Source organism: Lutra lutra, chromosome 11 (genome assembly GCF_902655055.1).
Source record: "Lutra lutra chromosome 11, mLutLut1.2, whole genome shotgun sequence".
Lineage (NCBI taxonomy): Eukaryota > Metazoa > Chordata > Mammalia > Carnivora > Mustelidae > Lutra > Lutra lutra.
The window spans coordinates 13,148,134-13,172,240 of NC_062288.1; the positions used below are offsets into that span (position 1 = coordinate 13,148,134).

The following is a 24,107-nucleotide window of genomic DNA, read 5'->3' on the forward strand; positions in this document are numbered from 1 at the left end:
CCTATTATTTCTTCCCTATTATTATTAAATAATTTTTTGAAAAGAAATCCAACCAGCTAAATTTATATCAGCACTTTACTGGACCTCTGAGCTCTTTTACTGTGAGAATCAAAACTCCCTCTTTTAAAAATATGTCAAAAGCACGCATTTCATGGGCAAACTTCAGATAGCATAAAAGTATAAAGCTTCAAGCCCAATAGAAACCTTGGAGGAGATCTTATTCAAAGCCTGGGACTAGATGGCCTCCCGATGCTTTCATCTACCCTTGATCGTCCAAGAGCATTCATTAAGCCCCTGGATGACAAAGGTGTTCAGCTAGACATTAAAATGGCGCTCATCCGCCTTTCAAAGACATAACCCCCGTCTTTAGAATGAGTCCTTCTAAATAGTAAGAAGTAGAGGCAAATGTCTTTGGCATGTTTTTTCTCAGACATTAAACAAGAAGTAAAACAAAGGTGAAAAATGAAGTTTGAGTTAAAAAGAAAAGACATAATACTTACTTGCCTTATAGCATGGTACGAAAAACAGTCATAACTATTCCTGACCTTTAATCCACTAAGGATATCTTTTTCATATGTGAACTGGAAACTTTATTGAGTATCTGGATTCATTTATATGCAAATGGAAAAAATCTAGACATTGCCAGGACAACCAAACTTAAGCAAATAAATATCCTGATAAATATGCTGTCCTCAAGGCCACACCATTTGGAATTGAACGCCTCATAAGGTTTAAGCTCTGCTCAGGGTGCGAGGTAGAAAAGGGGGTCACACCCCACTTCTACGGAAGAGCCTTGCTCGGGGACCATCAGGGCCCTTAGCCCACTGCCACCTTCTGGTTCTTCCCTCTTCCTACTAATCCCACAGTTACATAGTCTGTCACACGCTGGAAATGGACTACTTATTCCCAAAATACTTTTCTTTTTCTCCGAAGATAACTAGATTTGAACTCCCATTCCTTCATTAACCAGCTCTTGGATCTCACGCAAATCACCTGAACCTCAGCTTTGATATTCTCAATTTTATCGTACCTAGTTCTTGGGTTTCTTTGGGGGAAAAAAAAAAAAAAGGAAGATCATATATATAAATATGTAAACGTATTGTGTAGTGTCTGGTACATCGTAGGCATTCAGTAAGTATTATTATATTTTTGACATTTTAGATCCTGGAATCAAAGTATACAAAAGAGGCCTTGGAGGGAAAGGGAACTATTCCTGTTTCCAAGAGTTAATTAAGTGCATTAATTAAGTCCTAATGACGTATTAAACACTTTAAATGGTGGGCGACTTTCAAGACTGAGAGCAGACTCATATATATAATAACAACAACAACAATTTGATTTACTTTCTGTGCAAAGAAGAGGACTCATACTTCACATTTGAAAGGTTGTCACAGACAACGAATAGGGTAAAGCCGAAGCAGGAAGAAAGATTTTTTAAATTTTTAAAATAAAGCATATAGTTGTCCTTACTATCTACAGCAAACAGAAAACTGTTTGCATTTGCTCCAGTTAACATTTGCCTGTTCCCTAACAATCTAGGAGCCACAGAGCCTGCCCGCTCATCTCTAAGGAACCTCAGAGGTCCTGTCTTCTCTCCCACCTTTCCTTTGAACAGATGGAAGTCAAAGCTAGGTGATGTTCATGCCGTGGACAGGCATCGGGTAGCTGTTCTGTATCAGGCTCTGTGCCTATTGGGATCTGGACTCAACAAGGTCACCAAGACCTTTTGATTTTCTGCCTTATTATCATCTTATTTTCATGAGAGCAACCAGTGAATGTCTTCCCTCCTAAGAATTAAAGGGCATAAATTAAAATAGGACAATAGATCATCCCATTTGCGATTCTGGCATTGGCAAATTCTGGAAAAATGGATTCCTGGGTCATTGGGGCAGTCCAGAAATATTTTTGTTTCAATCTCCCTTATAAAAAATGATCAGTGGTTGGTTAATCTATATTGCACTGTCTTGCACCTGTAGAAGAGGGAGGAGGAGGAGGAAGAAATGCAACAACATCTCTGATGGCTGAGGGGCCTGTGGTACCTGAGACCCAGGTGTCTCTCCACACTCTGCAGGTAGTTATGAATCCGACTGGATTAACTTGCTGGTGGATTCAGGATTTGGTAGAGAATCAGAGTGTGTTTTTAAATGAGTTCTGTCATTTTCCTCTTTTTCTTCAGTCTCATGTTGGGGGGAAAACACTCTAGTGAGTTCTGAATTCAAGATTTCCATATTTTTAATGCACTGTGGTAGGACATTTTTACTGCTTCAAATATAATAATAGCACAGGTACCGTTAAGCTCTGGCACCTTTCCCTAACTAAACCCCCCTATAAAAATGATGGCCATATAAATCAGCGTTTCTCAGAACGTGGTCCTCCAACTCTAAGACGCTGCAAGAAATAAAGATGACACAGAGAAATAAACACATTTTAGGAGCATCTCCTCTGAGAGACTGACGAGTACGCGGGGCTGGCAAAGTCCCTAGAAAGCCCAGCAGAGAAGAAGCCCAGCTGTGCTGTACAGGCAAGCCAGTGGGTCCCAAACTAATGTACAACAGCCCATGCAGAGCACCTAGGAACATCCTGCGAACTGCCATTGTAAACCAACTGGGGAGGCAGGCTGTTAGCCACATGGGAGTGTGTTGTCTTCTCGAACGCGGAACTCAACGAAATGAGAAGAGAGCAAGAAAAATGAAGCAACATCCCTCAGAGTCGACCGGATAATGCAGTGGGTTTTGAAACAAGTGCTGCCTTGGGCTTGTTTATGGTTCTTTATTTATCATTTTCCCCCTTCCCAGAACTAGTCCCTGAAGGAAACTTTAGGCTTTCAGAGAACAAGGACTGTAAAAAAAATAAATTAAAAAAAATCTTGGGCGTATGAATAAGCACAGATAAAACCTTCAAAACCCAACAGCAACAACCTAAAAATTAATAGAAATCAGAAGTGTAAGCTCCAGCCTTCACTACTGTGCTGTTTAGAAAGGCTGGGTGCACAGTCAGACGGGAAGGGAACACAAACGTGGCTGCTGACTGTCGCAGGAAGGCTGTGCCACCCGGCTTACTGCCCAAGAATAAAGGCATCGAGGGGTGCCTGGGTGGCTCAGTGGGTTAAGCCTCTGCCTTCGGCTCAGGTTATGATCCCAGGGTCCTGGGACTGAGCCCCACATCGGGTTTTCTGCTCAGCAGGGAGCCTGCTTCCTCTTCTCTCTCTGCCTGCTTCTCTGCCTACTTGTGATCTCCATCTGTCAAATAAATAAATAAAATCTTTAAAAATATATATAAAGTTCTATTAAAAAAAACTTATTAAAAAATAATAAAGGCATCGAAAGTGGGGAAGAAGCCATGTCACAAAGTCATTGTATATACTCTTTGTCTCTCCCCACTGTCCCTCTCTACCCTTCTTCTATCTCAGCTCTGGAAAATAGTCATGACTGAGGCTAAGTGAATTCTGACTCCCCACACAATCTGAGAATAAACTGTCCAAACACGGTTTCTAAGTGCCCAACATCAATGTAGCAGTGTGGATCATTCGGGCATTTTCAGACTGTGCCCCCCACTGGCTACTCCAGCCTCACGGTGTTCCCCCTCAGCCCTCTTCTAACAGCCCGCTCTCTGACTTTCAGAGCCTGCGATAGCTTATTAAAAGTATTCATTGAATTGGGCTCCCAGGATTGAATCTGTGGCTTTAAAATTCAAAGTACACTTGTGAAATGCAAGTGTAAGTTCATTTCTAATAACCATAATAATGTTAACTAATCTGATTCAAATGCTACCATACTCCAGGAACTACAGTAAGAGCTTTAGATAGGTTTTTCTCATTTAATCTTCATGGCCACCCTGCGAGATAGAATTATCCCCATTGTAGAGATAAGAAACCCAAGGCCCAGAGAGTTTCTGTCAACTTCCCAAGGTTGCACAGCTATCAAGGGATAGAGATAATCTTTCCGTGTAGACAGGCTGACTCCAGATCCTGTCCTCTGACTCCTGATACCTTGTTGACTCTCATTAGTAAAAGAAAAGCTTCACTTCTGCTTGGCTATCAGTGCAGGTAAAAACAAAAGTATAATGCAGAGATGTCCTAATTTTTCTTGCTTGCCTGGTGGTTGAGCCTGGGCTCGGGAGCGTGATAGCCTCAGCTCAAAGCCCCGCTCTGCCTCTAACCAGCTGCGTGTCTGGGAGCAAGTGAATAACCTCAGCTCCTTCATCTGTAATGTAAGGATAATAACTAGAATTTATTGAGCACTTATCTATTAAATAATTTTAATATTAAAATACTTAGTTCTACAAAGTAGGTAGTCATTATCTTTAATGATTAAATATTTTAATGCAGGTAAAGAACTTTGAACAATGCCTGATAAGGTGTGTCAGTAAATGTCAGCTATCAGACATGATGCACATTCCCTCAAATTTTGCAACACGTCACTATGACATCAATCATCATCCTAACAGCATCATAGGGATGCTGCTACAAGTCCGTGGCATGTGATTTTTAAAGGGGGGGTTAGTCTAGTTCCAGCAGTACTTTCCTGCAACTTTAGTTCCAGCAGTACTTTCCTGCAATGTAAATGTATAAAATATTAACAATAACAAGAGACTAAGGAGACAGCTCTGTGATAGTGGTTTAAAAGCAGCAGCCCTCCGCACCTGGGTGGCTCCAGTCCCTTAAAGCCTCTGCCTTCAGCTCAGGTTGTGATCCCAGGGTCCTAGGATCGAGCCCTCCCACCCCACTGGGATCCCCGCTCCGCAGGGAACCTGCTTCTCTCTCTGCCTTTGCACCTCTCTCTGTCTCTCTGTCTCTCATGAATAAATAAATAAAGTCTTTTAAAAACATAAAAATAAAATCAGTAGCTCCAATCAGAAAATGAACTTTACTATTTATTAGCTATGTGACTTCAGGCAAGTGGCTACTTTACTCAGTTTCCTCACTTCTAAAATGAAGATAAAAATAATGTTTGCCTTCTAGGATTGTGATGCTTAAACAAGATAATACAGGTAAGGTACTTAGAGAAAGGCTGGGCAGATAATCCAAAAAATCAGCTCTATATAATAGTAATACAATTCTGCTACCTAACTCAGTATATCGTGTAATTTTGTTTCCCTCACAGAAGCACTGCCCCAAGAGAAACAATGGAGCACCTGTGATGTAGGGAATATAGCTTCTGATCTCAACGAAAACCAGCGCTCCAGGTGAAGACCCAAGAACTCCATTTCCTAAAGTTTGCACAAGGACACCTAGGATGTTGGCGTCCTCTTGGTGATCATCTCGCCATTGGCAACCTAACATGGAAAACTTCTTAGGGTGTTATTTTTAAGTCATTACCAACCATCAGGATACAGCATAGGGACATAAATGGCATTCTAAAGAAAACTGTGGCACCTGGGTTGCTCAGTCGGTTAAGCATCTGCCTTTGGGCCAGGGTCCTGGGATCGAGGCCTGAGTTGGGCTCCCTGCTCAGTGGAGAGCCTGCTTCTCCCTGTTTGTGCTCTCTCTCTCTCTCTGTGTGTCAAATAAATTAATAAAATCTTTTTTAAAACTACTAAAAAATAAAGAAAACTGAATTTACTGATGTTAACTTGTCCTACTTGAACAGGAGAATAACTGTTTACAGATTCACGACCTAATTGCCTTTTCATTTTCTGTGTTGGAAAAGGAACTGCACCTCAAAGCATACGGTCATTCTGGAGTTTTATTACTAAATCTTATGTATCCTGACTATAAAAATGGATGCGAGAGCCAGGAAATGTACAGCAAACACCCATGAAAGTGCCCGCTTGTACTAGTCACAGTGGGAAGTCGAGCCTCAATGTGCGGGAACCAACCATGCTCAGGAGAAATGTCTGAAATGATTGTCCTTCCCCAAAGTCTACTTCCTTTCCCAGCCTCCCCAGCCTCCCCAGCCTGGGTTCTGGGTCCGAGGAGGAGTGTCGATTCAGAGGGGAACTCTGACTTGCATTCCGTGGCCTTGAGAATTACCATAATTAATCGTAAACTGACTTGGGGCAACAAGGAGGCTCTAGGCTAGAATCTGAAGTCATGAGCACGAATAAATCCCCTCGGAGCAAAGTAGAGCCACATATAACAAGCTGTTAAAAAATCAGGATTATTGTTTAAACCTGCACTCTAACCCCAAGAGCAGTCCAGAATCATGGGGATTTTCTGGTCTCTTCTAAGAATGCCCCCTTTCCAAACACTCAATTTGGGGTTTGCATTTTCCAAAAGGGACCAGATGAGGTGTAAGCTGACCCATGTTTTTCTTACCCTTCACAGTCAAATGTCTGGCTCACTGGGGAGCTAGATCTCTTCTAACAAAAGGTTGAACTAGATTTTTTTTTTCCTTATGCATATATCTATTTATTATGTTAATATGCCTTCCTCAACAAAATTTATGAGATAACTAGTAAAAAAACAAATTCTAAAAATCAGGCCCAAGAAAAATAAGACCCAAGCTAAAGATCACAGGTGAATATAATTGGGTCACAGGTTCAATTTTAAGCTTCCTGATGGTCAGACCAAATAAAGAAAAGGTCTCTAAAATGGAGGTAAAGGGACTGAAGATATGCAGCCAGATTTAAATGATTACTTCAGAATTACAGGTCAGACTATTTCAACGAATGTGTAACTACTGAAAACTCACAGATGCACGCTAGGAAAAGGTTTCCTTCACTCGTGTCTCTTTCAGAGGAATATCCTGCAGCCCTTCCCAGGAGAAAGGCCTCTAGACTCTAGAAGGAATGTCTCTACAAACTTCAGTTTTTAAACTATGGTCAAGGTTCCTATTTTAATCCAAGGAAATGGATTATGACCAAGTGAAGGCCCTTCTATTCCACTAACACATTCTCGTTTTTGCTAAAAGTGAAACAAAAACAAAGCAAAACGACAATCCTCCCAGTTTTGATATGTGGACTCACCAGGAATTGAGAAAGAGATCAGGTCTCCTTCGCAGGTCCTATGTACTATGCATAGCAAAAGCTCAGTAAAAGGGCTGGGTCAAATTAGCCCCAATTCCTCAAGTATAATCATAAGCCACAGCCTTTGTTCTCATGCGATTTATTAAGCATTTTAAGTGCAATTTTAGAAGTACTCATATATAAATAAACCAAAGCTAAGAAAGTTTATAAAAGACAAAAATCACAATAGCGTGTGTATGATAAGAAGAAGGGAAGTAATTTAACACGCAGTGGGAAACTACCCGGAATATACCATCCGGGTCTCTGGTACACATGTATATTATCTAATTAAATCCCCCAGAATAATCCTATCTGGTAGATGCTACCAGCATCATTGTTTTGCAAATGAAGAAACCAAGGCTCAAAGAGATTCAAAAATTCACTCAAGATCAGAGCCAACAGGAGTATTCTCGCCATAAATACACAGTTGCGAAGCTTATGTTATTCCCAATATACATCAGAAGAACTCTCTCATAGGAGGGCACGTGATAGGAGGCCCATTTGCTAAGTGTGGAAACCGAAAAATAAAAAGTCAAGCTGTCTTTCTAGTGTATGTGAGAGCCAGAACTAGAACTTGGAACTTTCCTACTAGATCACAGTCAGTACGATCTTAAAGACAAGAAATCTGGAAGAGCAGTTTCATTGATAGAAAGTCCATGACATTCTGAAGACAGAGCTTAAGTTAATAAATAAAAATAATGTATTTTTCTCTTTCTTTCTTTTTTTCACCCAGTTTGGCTCATTGGTAAGTAGACTTTGTAAGTTCATTTGTGAATTCAACTATTGTACTAGAAGTACAAAGGGATATAATTGAGATAAACTAAAAACATAATAAATGGACTAAAAATATACCATTTTCACAGGGGAAACCACAATTTTCTAGGCTGTGTTCCCTGGAGCTAGAGAATATACTTCTAATGAGCTTTGAGTAATCACATAAATTGAAAACCTAACCTTGTAATGCCTGATAGTGATCTAAACTACTTAGCTATGTTTTGTATTATACCACAAAACAGTGGTTTGTTCACGAAATGTAACAAAATATCTTGTGTTACTCATACTTTGGCTTTAGGCTTACATGTGTTGAAACCATAATCCCCAACGTATTTCAGAGTATGTTTGGACAACCAAAGTTACTCTATGAAAATGACCCAAAAGGAAAACCCTATTCCATTAAAAACATAAATTGCTAAGAGTTAAATGTTTAAGTATTGCCTAGAGTGTATAAAGAAGATTTAAAATCTAGTGCTCATTTTTCCCACTTAAAATAAAACAAAACAAAAAAATATAAAAAGGGACATTCAGGAACCATACAGGAAAGTTGTAAATTAGCTATATCCTGATCTACTTCATATCTGTTGCATTATGTCATGCAGAAGAAACCAGATACTACAGCCCAACAAAGAAAAGGGCCGTTTGATACCCAGAGTTTCAGACGCAGAAAGAGGCTACCCTGGTGGGTAAACATAGACTTGTCAAGAGTACTGTCAAGGCGATGTCAGGGGTTCCCACTAGACGTCACAGTTTGGAGAAGCTCAAGCCCAAATACCTGAAGCCAATCTTGGGAATGCTTAGGGACACCATTTCGTTGGAAAATTCTCCAAAAACTACGATAGTTAAGACTGTAAGCGGTGGAATCAGATGGAAACTACATTGGAATACCAATTCTGTCATTCACTAGGTCCACGATTCTAGGAAAATCCCTTCACCTTCTTCCTTCACAGGGTTGGGAGGATTAAATGAGATGGTATCTGTAAAATACTTAGCAAATCTCCCCGGCACCTGGTGAGTACTAACAAGTTTAACTACAGTTATTATCGTTATTTATTATTGTTACTTTATGAATAATCATTGGGCCCTGAGTACCTAATACAGTGCCCCTAAATATTAAGGGACAAATAAATGTCTGCTACCTAAATTGAGCTTTGGGGCTAGTGGTTGGATATATTATGTTGACCCATTTAATTATAAAGGAAAACTTTTAAGTACCAGTGTTCAAACTCCGGGAAATATTGGTCATCAAATAAGACTGGAAATAATAAGTTAAACAAAATCAGTATTTTCTTTCCTGCAGAACTTCTCAGAGCCTTTAATGCGACCAGGTGAATTATGACTCTCCCAAAGAGACAGAAGATGCAGCCTGCAGTGCTTCTTAAATTCACTGTTCCGTTTCCTCGTCTATAAAACATACGATTTTACCACATGATCTCTAAATTCCTTCCCTCCTCACTAAGAGGTTAGAATCCTAGCCATTTTTCAGAACTAGTTATGCATATGAATAGAGATTGAAATGAATGTTGATCCCCGAGATCAGAACAAATTAGATCTTTTTCCATTTTCCCACTGCAAAGCCCACCTGAAAAGAACTGAATCTTTGATGCTTTATCACGTATATAACTTAATTCCGGCTTTAACTTGCACAGATCAAGTTCATCAAGATTTAAGTCATTTCTGATTTAATATGACTTTTTGAGAACATGCATTAGATGCGAAAGATCACGGGCTCCATAATGAGGACTCAATCACGTAGGGGCACAATTTTTTAAACTTACTTTTAAATAGGTTTCTCATCAAAATAAAATGTTACCCAAATCCACATACTCGACAACATTTAATATTTAAAAAGCAGGTAATAGGGGCGCCTCGGTGGTCAGTGGGTTAAAGCCTCTGGCTTCGGCTCAGGTCCTGGAATCAAGCCCCGCATCGGGCTCTCTGCTTGGCGAGGACCCTACTTCCCCTCCTCTCTCTCTGCCTGCCTCTATTCCTACTTGTGATCTCTGTCTGTCAAATAAATAAATAAAATCTTAAAAAAATACATAAAAAGCAGGTAATGAAATTGCTACCTAACTCGATTAAGTGAAAGAGGCATGTGAGACATTGCATTTTTGCTTCTCTCCCCGTCTACACAGACTTCTTAGACACTCACACTGATTCCCACTACCCAGGTGAGCCACATCCCCTCTCTTTCCTGCTACTTAGGCCATATCCTTACAGGCAGTCACCTCAAATTCAACATGCCCCAAGTTGAAGGGCTCACTCCGGTTCCACTGAATCTTTTTCTGCCCAGCCTGGTATCATCCACCAGCCAAGCTGCCTTCATTTCTCCATCTTCCTCACCCAGGTCCAACTGTTAAGCAAAGTCTGGTGAAACCTTTTCCCAGGAGCTCCACTCTCATTTTCTTTTCTTTTATACTCCAACGGTTTCTTAAATAGCCCCCTGTTGATAATACTCTAATGTTTCCCCGTCCTCTATCCATCTTCTACCTTCCTGAGATAGTTCCACAATGAAAAGCAGTCTTTCTGCCTCCGTGTTACAAACTTTCCATGTGTCCCCATCGCCGGCTGTACGATCCAATCTGCTCAGCATGCTGCAGCCCTTTCTTTCTTAAAACCTATTTATGCTGCAAGTGTAAAAGCCCCCCTTTGTAGACTGAGCATCTTGAAAGTCTAGGTGTTTCTTCTTTCTCTCCTAGGGCTCAACACCCGCCTGCAGAGTGCCCGATACAGAGTGAGTGCCCGTTCATGTTTGTTAAATGACCAAAGGAATAATGCACGGCGGTGGGCCTGGGTGGCTCAGTGGGTTAAGTCTCTGCCTTCAGCTCAGGTCATGATCTCGGGGTCCTGGGAGTGAGCCCCGCATCGGGCTCTCTGCTCAGTGGGGAGCCTGCTTCCCCCTCTCTCTCTCTGCCTGCCTTTCTGCCTACTTGTGATCTCTCTCTGTCAAATAAATAAATAAAATATTTTTTTAAAAAAACAATGCACAGAACTCAAATACAATTTTAGGCCCTGATATTGGAATATTAACGTTTAAAAGAGCTAAGTTAAACATAAGGGAAAGCATTCATATGGGCCAAAATCTACCACTCTCCCCCTAATATGACATGCTAAGCAGAAAATGTGAGTAAGTTATTCTTCCCGTGATTCTATTTACTCTGAGCACAAAGACACACTTTGATATACTGTGCCATTGTACTCAATGCCATTACAACATGATTAAAGCCACATTCAGCACAGGGAGGAAATGGGTGAGTACGAAGTTGACCAGGATGGAACATAAAATGAGTTTTTGTTTGTTTGCTCAGATTAGACTTAAAATTACCCTTTAAAAACTCCAGTCTCTGTTTTCAGGACCATCATCTTACACCAGCAAAGCATCACCTCTGAGAAGAAAATCTGCCCCCCGTGTTAGCAAAAGCTTGAAATTCTCCCACCAGGTGGGCAGCCGCATGTGTTGCTCTGCCCAGCAGAGGGCGCGCGGCCCCCAACACCTCGCCAGCCCGGTAGAACCGGGGTGAAGCTGTTCATAAACCCAAGCCTCCAAATCCGGGTCAGTGCGCTGACCTCCTGTCCTTGCCTGCTCCCTGGCGCTCTGTTCTCTTCTTCCCACTCACAATGAGGTGTCAGTGAACTTGCAGCTCTCAGGCACACCGGGTTTGGAGCAAACGGGAGAGGGCAAAGGGGAGGCTGTTCACTTAGATGTGTGATGACTTCTTGGAAAAGAAAACTTTAACTCACTCTTCCTTAGCCGGACAGCTACAGAAAAGCATCCTCAGCTGGTTGTAGCACACACTCTGATTCCTTCCTGCTAAGGGTGAGAAAGGGAACAGAGAGGCGGTTTTTAAATTGCCCCTCCCCCCAACTTGAAAAAAGTATTTTCTGCTCTTGGCGATTTGGTTTAGATGGCTGAGGCATCAGAAGTGCAACACAAAGGTCATCAGGCTAGTAAAAGGCTGAGAGGGGGGTAAACTCCTTTCCCTAAATAGGGAGTCACGTTTTAAGAGGCTTAACTAGTAGAAGAGAAGAAAGAATATCATATACTCTCAGATTCTAGAGACAAATGCTTCCGTCGTTAAGAGTAAGGGCCGCTGATCTAGAAAGGCAAGATAAAAAATAAACCGAACAGGGGCTCCTGGGTGGCTCAGAGGGTTAGGCCTCTGCCTTCGGCTCGGGTCATGGTCTCAGGGTCTTGGGATCGAGCTCCCTGCCGAGCAGAGAGCCTGTTTCTCCCTCTCTCTCTGCCTGCTTGTGATCTCTCTCTCTCTGTCAAATGAATAAATAAAATCTTTAAAAAAAAATAAAAAATAAAAATAAATAAACTGAACAGGGCACCTGGGCGGCTCGGGGGGTTAAAGCCTCTGCCTTCAGCTCAGGTCATGATCCCAGGGTCCTGGGATCGAGCCCCACATCGGGCTCTCTGCTCAGCAGGGAGCCTGCTTCCCCCTCCACTCTCTCTGCCTGCCTCTCTGCCTACTTGTGATCTCTGTCTGTCAAATAAATAAATAATCTTTTAGAAAATAAATAAATAAATAAACTGAACAGATCTCAAGAAGCTCACAAGGAACCCCACAGCGATTCCATTGAGGAGAACAAAGGGACATCTCAGTCCTTATGGGGAGATGGTTCATCTGCTCTGTTAACACCAAAACCTAGCTGGGAGGGAGCACATAGCAAGGGCCTCTTGTTAATATGCAGAAAGAGTTTTCAAAAAATTGTCTTTTTCCTTCAAAATACACTTCAGGCAGTCATGAGAGGTCTACAGAGAATTTTACTCCTTGCAGCTGGCTCGGGAAGCAGGATGGGGAATGACTGTTGGAAGCCCACAGGCGCTCCTGACCGGGAACAGAGCGCAGAGCTGGGGAGAAGTGAAAGACAAGCTTGTTGTAGCTCATGGCAAGTCGTACTATATGGTACGATTTTATCCCGATGCCAGAAGAAACCACTGCAGAGGTTTAAACAGGGAGTGCCATGGTCAGATTTGCATGTCGGGAAGATCACTCTAGAAATAGAAGACAGTGGGCCGAGGTTATGCATATCAAATACGAAATGTTAAATTAAATTTCATGCTTGCTAATTCTGATAAGGCCTAGCAAGAGCATACATTAATTTCCAAAAACCGGGACATACCCAGTAAGAATGGGGAGAGTCTTCCTAGACCCGAGGCCCCATTTTTGCAGACCACAGGCCTAGAGCCAGCTGAACTCAGAATAAAATCTCAAGTGACCTACCTTACAACACTACTTTCCAGTTAGAAAAGTAGTATTTATTAGACAGGAGCTTCGTTTAATTTCACAAATACTTACAGAGTCGCTAGTAGGTTAAACCACCATGCTGGACTCTGCTGGTAACTCTGAGATTAACAGAACGCAACCTCTGTCTTCTAGAAACCCATAGACTCCTTCACATCTAGTAGAGAGGAAAACACTTTTTTATGGGGTATCTTAAAGCAAATAAACATACCAATGAAAGCACTTTTTGTGCATTTGTATGCATTCCTAAGTATCTAAGGCCTCTTAGTCTCTAACACCCAATTCTCCAAGTAAGGACATTTAGTTTGAATTTAGAAAAATCAAATTTAAATCAATATTTTTTCCTATATTCTTAACTTGTATTTCTCCTACAAGCAGAGGCTAGATATTAAAAAAAAAAAAAAAGTTAACACCAAACTAGAGAATGACTGTAAGTGAAAAATGTACCTAGTTCCTCTTAAAATTTATATTCCCAAGGTCAGATGAGAGTCTTTTGTTCCCTCAGACCCATTTATGCTTAAAATGGCTATGCCAGCCCAACTGCTCCCAATCCCACCATTCCTGCGAGTCTGAGAGAAGCAGCCACCCAGGGCCTTGGGGAGATCCCTGTCATTTTCAGGAAGAGAGTGGGCAAATTCTAAGAACATCAGTTCTGGCAAAAAGGATGATGGGGCTACTATCAATAATGGCTAGTATGAGGTTGCTAATCCCTGGAAGGGGGGGCAGAGTGCACCCAGAAGTAATTGACATAGATGACAAAAAGAACTGAAGAGGTCAGAAAGGAAGGGTATTGGCTAGTATGTTCTCACGCAGGCGAGAGGACTTCCTACTGCTTCAGTAACTCTACTTTTTGGGTTGGTTTGTCTGTCCCCATGCCCGGAGTCAGCATAGAACCATAGCTGAGGCTAGACCTACAGTCTGACCCTGTGTTACAGCAGACAGGATTAGGCAACAAAGGAAATCTATTCCACTCAGCACAGTCGAGCTGAGATTAGTACGAACCGCGTTTGAAATCCTAAGTATTGTTACATGTAGAGGCCTTCAAAATAATGACATAAATTAACATTTTCGTTTCCGTGCAAAATTGAAATCATATGTCTATAAAAGGCCAAAGGAACTATTTCTAATTAGGTATGCTAGAAGCTTTAAAATGAAAACTTCCAGGCAGAGGGCAATTCTGGATTTTCCAATACACATTGAATTTGGCCACTGGAACATTTAGATCTGATTTTGTGTGATATTTTCTCGGCGTGGGCTTTCTACAGCAGAGCTGCTATCATCCAGCGCCGGAAGTGGGAAGAGAGAGATACTGTGATTGTCCACATCATGGAATTTCGTGTTAATGAACCACAATGCGAAGCCAGGGTACTGTGTGGTTCACATAATTGTTTCCGCTGACATACTCGAAAGCTTCAGAAAATTTTTCTCAGGGGTATTAGTTTGTCACCGAAATCCTTCACGTGATTTTGTGGCAAAGTGTGCCGGGTGGTTAGGGACCTAAGGGGAGCCTGGGATCTGCAGGCCCATGATCTCTTCCTTTGGTTCCTGATCAGATGGGCCTGGAGCATCACATGAACACAACAGGACAGAAGATAAACTCAAATAACGAGGAATAGCCAGCATGTACATTCAGATGCCACACACTGCATGTTTCTGACTTGTACCATTATTACCTGGAAGCTATTTGTTTCCTTTTGTACCATCTAGGCGGGGATCTGTTTGTTTTTCCTCTAACCTGAGTAGTTCTGTGTTTCTTGGAAACCTGGGACCTGAAAAACATAATCCCCTACTCCTCCTTCTTTCTGGAATGGGCACCAGATTCAGAGATGTGCATGTATGTTGCTATTGGAACGACAGAGGTCCATGTTCCAGAAAAATATTGGAACAGGATACAGAACACAGGTACCCAAAAATGTAGTTGAACACCACCCATAACAGCAAAGAAAGATGGTTTCAAAACAAAACGAAGCTGTCTTCAATTAGAAAATCCTGTGTCCCATGCTCAGCCCATGGGTATATCTACTTCCTTTACACACAACAAATGCCCATCAATTGAATCTAATCCACAAGTTAGGAAAAACATCTCTGCCTTAACTCTTTAGAAATTCTGAATGTGTATGTCCCCATGATCAAGAAAAGAAAAGCAGTTTACTTTGATTTTAACCAATTCCACTTTTCCCCAAAGTATTTGATGCTTGATTTTTTTTTTTTTTTAAGTAGCCTCCATGCTGGGCATGGAGCCCAACAGGGCTTGAACTCAAAACCCTGAGATTAAGGGGTGCCTGGGTGGCTCAGGGGGTTAAGCCTCCACCTTCGGCTCAGGTCATGATCTCAGGGTCCTGGATCGAGCCCCGCATCGGGCTCTCTGCTCAGCAGGGAAGCCTGCTTCCCCCTCTCTCTCCGCCTGCCTCTCTGCCTACTTGTGATCTCTCTCTCGTTCTGTCAAATAAATAAATAAAAATCTTAAAACAAACAAACAAACCCTGAGATCAAGACCTGAGCTGAGATGAAGAATGGGATGCTTAAGGGACTGAGCCACCCAGGCGCCCCTGAAGCTTGATTTTTCAAATCACATAGGAAGTCAAGCACCAAGTATCTTGTGTCTCCTGCCAGAATGAAAGGAACAAGGATTGTTACGAATTCGTTCCCTAAACTTCTGTAAAAGCTCTGGAGAGTAGGCTGATACACAGAGGTTCCGTGATAAAGCTTGTGACACTTGCAAAATTAATACCTTGGATGATACTCTGCAAATGATAACCCACCCCTTCATCCAGCAACAAAGACGGGCTGGATTCTGGTGAAGACATTCTTCAGCATGTCCTCTTTGGTTTGGTTAAAAAAGACTTGCACGAGGTAACTTTTAGATGGGCGGAATCCAGCTTGAATCCAGATGGGGGTTTGCACACACCTGACCAGTGGGTGGCTAAAAACTCTTGCTATCATGCTTTCATTGTTGGAATTTTTTGCTTTTATTTGCTTGGAGGACAGGTTCTTGAAAATGAATGGTAAAACGGTTTTGTGTACACATCCAGGAAGAGACCATGACAGAACCCAGTATGGCTTCCCCACATACGCAGGGACCCCAGCACCACAGGGACATGCTGAGTTTGAATAGCCCTGCTGCCTGCTCTCTTCCTGCAGATTCCAGGATTCCTAGAGTGGAACCTGGTGGCCACATAAGCCGTTACCCCTAACTTACCCTGGGGTTTGGAGACCAGCAAGGGCATCTGCGGCTGAAGTAGAGAAACATGAAGAGGGCGACTAGAAACCAGGAATTATGCTAGTGAGTGGACATGGTATTTCAGTTTTTTATGTATTATCCACAAGCTGGTAAGCCTAGGGAAACTTGGTTTAGAAATTAAAAAAAAAAAAAAACAGTGGATTTAAAGTTTGTTTCTAGAAAGAGTAAGAGATTCTGAAGAAAATCTAATAGGCAGTTTGACGGGGGGAAGATTAAAAAAAAAGCATTGTAATCAATAATGTTACTCAGATGACTCAGAATCGCAGCCACACAGGAAATCTCATAAAACAAACCCCTCCAGAGGAGGGCTGAACAGCCTCCTGAGGGACCAGCTTTGGTGCCGACGTTAATGTAACCCCAAAGCAAAGGCAAGTAAACCAGGGCAATTTCATCTAACCTCCCACGCTTCATTTCCTCGACTTTAAATAAAGACATTCCGAACCCTCCAATTTATAGTCGACAATCTAATTTCCTAATTAATGGGAATGCACAAGCCACCCGCAACCTTCTCGAAGTGACCCCCCCCCCCCACAAGGACAACATGGCAAGCCCAGCTCAAGCACCAGCTTCTGAGGCTTCCCCAAAAGGATTGGTTTCAACCTCCCCTTCTTGCAATCTGACCACAAAGCATCGCTGCTTCCTGCGGCTTCTCAAATAAGCCGCAGAAACTAGAGATGGCATTTTATTCAGAAGGAAGGGAGGAGGAAGGTGAGCCACATTTCGGCTTCGCTCACAAGTCCATCTCTGCCGCCGCCAACACGTTCAGAATTGTGGATAGAAAAAATATATCTATGGTCTCGGAGGTGATGGAGACGATCTTTTTAGGAATCGCTATTCCTTGTCAGTATGTTGAAAATCCAGTGTGCTCCCTCTTTCCGAGTCGGTTGAAAGAGAACACTCTGGATCCTAGAAGTCATGTATCCCACGTGAGAAGTGTGGAAATCAGCAGCCTGTTTACAAAGACGGCTGTGTTTGGGATGGCGGCATCATTCACTGGTCGAAGTTATCATCTTCCATCACCTGCTTTTCCATGTGATTTTCCAAGCCATATCCTACAGTTATTTCTCACTCACTACGTGTCCCCAGAAACTCCTTTCAGATGTATTTCTCATGAGATCCACACCCGCTCCAACCACCTGGGATTCACCATTTCCGTAACACTTTCCTGTCTATCTAAACAGATGCTCTGACCATGGGGCCTTTCTACAGTTTTCTATCAGGAAAAAAAATCATATACTTTGAGACTCAAATTAATGACCACTTCTATGAGGCCTCGCTCCAATCACCCTTCACCAGAGTTTCTGGCTCTATAATAAATACATAGCCTGGGCGCCTGGGTGGCTCAGTGGGTTGGGCCTCTGCCTTCGGCTCAGGTCATGATCTCAGGGTCCTGGGATCGAGGCCCGCATCGGGCTCTCTGCTCAGCAGGGAGCCTGCTTCCCTCTCTCTCTCTCTCTGCCTGCCTCACCGTCTACTTGTGATCTCTCTCTGTCAAATAAACAAGTAAAATCTTTAAAAAAAATTAAAAAAAATAAAAAATAAAAAATACATAGCCTGATGTGTACTTGAATTCATTGTGTATGTGTACATCTTGCCACGCAAGGATCAAGGCATTGATTTCCTCTACACTGGTGGCCAAGATGACTGGAATCTCCCTGGTGAGTTATGCCTCTAACTATGATCTACTGACAGACTAGAGCATCAAGAGCTCAGGTCTGGAAAGAGACCAGCTCTGCCCCATACTTAGGAGAGAGGGGTGGTTCAGTATAGCGAGCTGTGGCCCACTTCTCCTTTCACAACACTCTACTTGGGTGACAGCTCAGGATGTAGATGTGGATCAAAGCAGCTAATGTCTTGGCATGTGGCACCCCTCGGACCTAAGTGGGGATCTGGACCAGCAAGAATATTATCACCCTAGAGAACAAAAAAGCGACTCTGTGGGACACTGTGGGCACACTACAGGCAGACATGCAGATAAGGCAGCAGTGGACTAATAAGACTTTAAAGTCCTTTGGATGACCTTTTTGGGTAAAATAAGGTGGGCACAAATTGATGGAGAAGGCAGATGATAGTCTTGGAATGTCCCAAAGGGTAGCTGGAAAAAGAAGAGAAATATTATCTGTGTCCATCAGGATAGGCTAGGTGATGCTACAGGAACAATCCCAAATCCCAATGGTTTCAAACAACAAAGACTCCTTTTTCTCACATGCTACATAATTACTTCGGGTCAGTAGTAGACTCTGCTCCTTTTAATCACTCAGGGACCCAGGCTGAGGAGAAGCTGCCATCTCAAGCATGCATCAGTCCACCACGGCCAGGAGGATGAGAGCGGGGTAGGGTCTCAGGCTCGATGCTAAATGCTTTGGCTTGGAAATGACATACACTCTCTGTTCACAACACATTGGCCAGATCGAGTCGCACAGGCCCATCTCGCTGTCAGAGAGCCAAGAAGTGCAGTCCTACCATGTTGCCAGAAGGCAGAAAGCTGGAAATATTTGGTAAACAGCACTGATGACTACCACATGACCTTATTTGTACCCCAAGCTTGTAAAGTAGATCACAGTCGTTACAATAAATTGAATGATATTTTAGTGAAATAGGTTTTCCTGTTGATTTAGTTTCAATGAATAAAATGCACATTGTTCATAGATGTTGAGAGTCTCTGCATCTGGTTTGAAAGATTCTAGAAAAATCTATTGGAACCTCCCAATCTCATGCACAGTTAGACCTGTAAGAACTTTCACTAAGGAAGCCTGTTCAGACTGGCTCCCGTTGTTTGATTAAAACACTGGAAAAATTAATCTAGTTATCAACAATCAGATTTTTGGCAGTTAAGAATTTCCTTTTAAAGGAAGCAAAGTAAAAAAAAAAATAAAAATAAAGGAAGCAAAGTCTGACGGAAAACAAAAGTTGATTAGAATGGCAAAAATCTACAAAATAGAAGTTCCTCATCTTCCACCTCCCTGCTGCTTAATCTCAGAGTCTCAGAAGTTTATGTGCTTCAGTGTTTCTACCCAGATACAGATACATTATTTCATCCGGTTATGCGATAGCCATTCAACATCCACTGGTACAGGCACTCGGCTGGACTTCATTCATAATTTCATTGGCAATACAGACCAAGAGAAAAGAGGCATGATCCCTGACCTCATGAATCTTATAACCTAATTATCAGTAGTGATCAAAATCACTTGGCTCTAAATAACAGAATGTAGGGCGCCTGGGTGGCTCAGTGGGTTAAGCCACTGCCTTCGGCTCAGGTCATGATCTCAGGGTCCTGGGATCGAGTCCCGCATTGGGCTCTCTGCTCGGCAGGGAGCCTGCTTCCCTCTCTCTCTCTCTCTGTCTACTTGTGATCTCTCTCTCTGTCAAATAAATAAATAAAATCTTTAAAAAATAAATAAATAAATAAATAAATAACAGAATGTAGTAACACATGACAGCCTCCTATGAAAATTACTCAGACTTTCACTGATGTATTAAATTCACGGGAATAGGGCGCCTGGGTGGCTCGGTGGGTTAAGCCTCTGCCTTCGGCTCAGTTCGTGATCTCAGGATCCTGGGATCGAGTCCCGCATAGGGCTCTCTGCTCAGCAGGGAGCCTGCTTCCCGCCCCCCCCCACTGCCCCCTCTGCCTGCCTCTCTGCCTACTTGTGATCTCTTCCTGTGTGTCAAATAAATAAATATTTTTTTAAAAATGCACTGGAATAGAAGCCCCTAAAGGGAGGTAATAGGAAAAATAAATGATGGGGAAGATGGGAAAACAAGAGGCAAATGGACACTTTAGCACTTTAGTAGAGCAACTGAGAGATCTTCATCCAACCCCGACCCCTGGACCTCCGGCGTGCAATGAAACATACATCCACATAAAAGGTACGTGAAGTCAAACGGGTCAGTGTGGGGCCCGTTCATGGACTGAAGCTTCATGTCTTCTTGACTAGCTCATAGGGCCTGTAAGCGTTCTCCTTTGACTTCCTAGGTATTCAACTTAGAATAATTTGTCCGTGTTTGAAAGACTCCAATTTCCTAAATGACGTCCAAAGATTTACACAGCAGTAGCAGCACACCACATTATCAAAATGTTCCCTATATCTTTGCTAAAGCAGTTCTAGAATTTTCTCTGTGCCTCTGCGGTCCTTTTAATATTGGTGGTACCAACGTGTCTTCCAAGGACTTGGTGTACTCCCAATGTCTATTGTAGTTTTATTTTTTAGTTATTTTTATTGGAAGGAGTGAGTAAACTATTAAAATACAAAGGATCTTTTGAAAGCTACAGAGAAAATGTGCAAAAAGCAATGAAAAGGGTAAGAAATGGTTTCTAAATTAAACCGTTTGTTTTATTATTAACAATAACAATAAAGTAAGTCACACGGCCCATAAGTCCTCCCAGATGAGACATCTGCAGGATTCTCGGGTCTAAAAAGAACCTTAGCTTATAAACATGTCAGTCATGTTCTGAATAAAATGAAGATTTCACACTACATGGGAATGTGACTATTTGCCCTTCAACATGTCCAAGATTTAGTGTTATTTTAAGATGATTTTCCTTCCAATTATTTGTCCTATTTAGGGCACTTTTTTCCATCAACTTCAGGCTGGGGAAAGGTACCAGTAACTGCTTTTGATGAATATAAATTGTTTAAGTGACTAAATTTAAGATCATAAGCTACCAGCTACTGGTACAGATTCTAAATCCTACCCAGCTCACGGGTGTGAATAGGCTATGTTTTATACACACACACACACATACACATATTTTTTTTAAGATTTTATTTGAGAAAGAGAGAGCACCAGCAGCAGAGAGGGAGAAGCAGGCTCCCGCTGAGCAGGGAGCCCTACATGGGGCTCGATCCCAGGACCTTGAGGTTATGATCTGAGCTGAAGGCAGCTGCTTCACCAACTGAACCACCAAGGTGCCCCTAGGCTCTGTTACGTTTTGAACTTTGTTAGCAAACACCATCTCCATATTTTGGTTACCACATTTCAGTTTTAATGAGTTATGTCTGCTGAGTGATCCTGAGGCAGAGGGTGGTGCTAGCTCTAGCTAGTTCTAGCTAGTTCCTCAGGTTACATAGAAAATTCACTGTACTCTTCTTTTCCATGGCAGAAAGAGAGAGAGAGAGAGAGAGAGAGGGAGGGAGGGAGGGAGGGAAGAAGCAAAAGGAAGGAGTGTATCTAGTAGCTCATGGAGATACGCAACATAAAGGCAACTGTTGAAAGTTCCTGAAGTTTCTCCTTTTCCAAGTCTCTGTCCAAGAAGTCATATGAGTCCTCGTCCTCTGTCTCTAATGTGTTGTCAGTCTTACCAACTTCAACTTGCCAATGAACCACTCCCAGCTTTCTATGAAATGCCTTTCAAGGTTCACCAGTTTTACGCCATTTGCTTCTCTGCCCAAGGCATTAACACTCATCATATTATAGCAGAAATCAAAGCAGCACAATACATTTCCTGAAGCGTCCACAGAGGGAACAGGGGAATGGAAAGAATGCGGCCTTTCGCGCCGTACAGATCCATCACTTTGCAGCATTATGACCTAGGCCGAATAATTTCCTCTTTGAGGAGCCCATTTTCACCAGCCATCATGTGGAGGGGGACAGTGTCATCAGAAAGTCATGGTAGACGGCATCGAGGTAAGATATTTAAAGCTATTTCTTCTATACGATATGAAGTGTATGGAAAACATTCTTTTTCCAAATGTCTGACAAAAAAAAAATCCTTTTTTTCACTATCAAGGCAGAAGGCAAATCCAAAGCGAGAATGATTCGGTGATAACACAGAAAGATGAAAGCGTCAATTAACTACTCCGAGGAGAAAGGATGCCATCTTCATTCTAAAGGTGCCATCTTCGTCCTAAACCCAGCAGAGTGGCCTGCAGGCTGGAGAGGGGGGCTGGGGAAGCCCCAAGCAGATGAGACTTTGGGGTTCTTGCCCTACTTCCACCAAAGCAGCTGTCCTCTGCCCTGTTTCTTCCTGACCGAATATAAGGGTGAAATTAGGAAATGCACCAATGATGGCCTAGTTAACCATTTTCTTGTTGGTGCCACACACCGGGCTCTAGTCCTATGAAGGAAAAAGGCGTTTCCCCAGAAAAGGACAGCTGTTCTCACTGTGAGTAAGCCTGGGAAAGTTTGAGTAGGGCAGGCACATCTGGGGCCAAGGTTTGGCCCCGATTCCCAGGCTGGAGGCTGAGTGGTTTAGGTGGCAGAGGACAAGCTATCCCCGCCCTGTAGGGGAAGCTGAGTGAGGTCGCTGCTGGCCTAGAAAGGGTCTGGGCTGGGTCTGGACTTAGGCTGCTTCCAAGAGTCACACACTGGGCTGTATTCTCCCTCTGTCACCCCCTACCCCAGGCGATGACAGGTGTGTCTCATAGGAAGTGACGTGGTGAGTTCTGATGGAATTGTATCCACATTTAGAGAAAAGTAGTAGTACAAGGTCCTTCTTTGGAAACCAAAATATGGAGTGTCATTGTCACTGGACAAAGGCACCTCGCCTACCATGCTCTCCCGAGGCAACCATCTGGTGACTTCAAGAGCCTGAGCTAGACAAACAGGGGACAGGGAGAAGGAGGTACTGATTCTTGGGCAGGCATGAGGCAGAAACAGAAAAAAATAATAATAAATTAACACGTCTATGGCATTATATGTGCCAAGCACTAAGTGCTTTACAATTATTTACTCATTTGATCCTAACCAGAACTCTATTAGGTAGATATCCTGATTGTACAAAGAAGGAAACTGAGGCACAAGGAGGTTAAGTCACCTACCCCAAGTGGGGTAATTAAACTGTTGAAGAGCATTTTGAGATAGGCTAGTTCTCAGCCATTTGGCAAGGAGAGGTTCCTGACATAACAACTGGGTATGAAAAGGAAGTATGATCACATATTATAATTTCACTAGAGGTGACATTTTGCACGACATTTTATTTGAAAAAAATAGTTCTGAGGTTTTTTAATTCAAAAACTTCCCATTAAAGATTTTTTTCTTGCTACTATTCTAGAATGTTGTTTTCAAACTTCCTTGCCCATGAACCCCTCAGACAGGCCAGACTCTCAGGGTGACGAGACTCTCGGGGTGACGTGACTCTCGGGGTGACGTTTCTGGCCATTCCCCTTTGCCAATGCCTGTTTTCCAGTCATCATCAAAATCCACTTCCAGGCCTGAAATCAGCATCTGGGGATAATACACTTTAACTGTTCCTACCTCTCTGATGCTGGCTGCTGGGTTCCAGGGAGGGTCTGTGTTTGGAGAGGCAGGGGAGAGAATGAGTCAAACCAAGAGAGGCTCCTGCTTGGATCTCTTGAACCCTGGACTTGAGCAGGGCAAAGCTGGGGCCTTCAGCTACTTCCCTGGTCCCTCTTCCAAGGTGACATCAGTCTCTATGGCCCTGAACAGCTAACAGTTCCAAGAGCCTTCTGCCTTCTCACCTGGCCATGTCCTCTTCCTCTTCCTGTCACTTAGTCATTTTGTGTCTGGTCCACAGCTATGCTTTTCCCATTGGCTCTGATCTAGATTGATCACCTGGCTCTTATTTGTGACCTTAATTCCAAGCAGGATATTTCAATTAGCTCTTTGGAGAGCTTTCTGATGTAAATACAAATGGAAAAATCACTGTTTATAACTGAGAAATGTGTGCAACAGATTTGCACTAAGTGCATCTCTGCCCTTTAGTCGCCATTCCCAACACCCAACAATGAGGAATAGCCATAAGTTGAGCTGAAGAACATCCTTACCTCCTTCATATGTGGGAAACACTAGCAAATGACTACTACCTTGCACGGGTTCTCTCTCTCTCTCTCTGTCTTTGGTACACATCAAAATAGCTCTGTTAAAACCATATTGAAAATGTTGCCTAACTCAAGGTCAGTGCCTCATCAGCAGAACCCGAATGTAGAATC

The 24,107-nt window shown here is 42.7% G+C and overlaps 1 protein-coding gene across 8 annotated transcripts in view; it reads right to left on the minus strand.

The window, feature by feature from the left end:
• SUGCT (succinyl-CoA:glutarate-CoA transferase) overlaps positions 1-24,107 on the minus strand; it is an 802,332-nt gene that overhangs the window by 255,380 nt on the left and 522,845 nt on the right. The window contains exon 13 of one of the 8 annotated variants that reach the window (XM_047694507.1): positions 1,511-1,787. The exons of the other annotated variants lie outside the window; for them this stretch is intronic. Coding sequence (XP_047550463.1) covers positions 1,746-1,787 — 42 coding nt within the window. The 3' untranslated portion in view covers positions 1,511-1,745. Of the gene's footprint in view, positions 1-1,510; positions 1,788-24,107 lie in introns of those variants that run through there. 8 annotated transcript variants of the gene reach the window in all.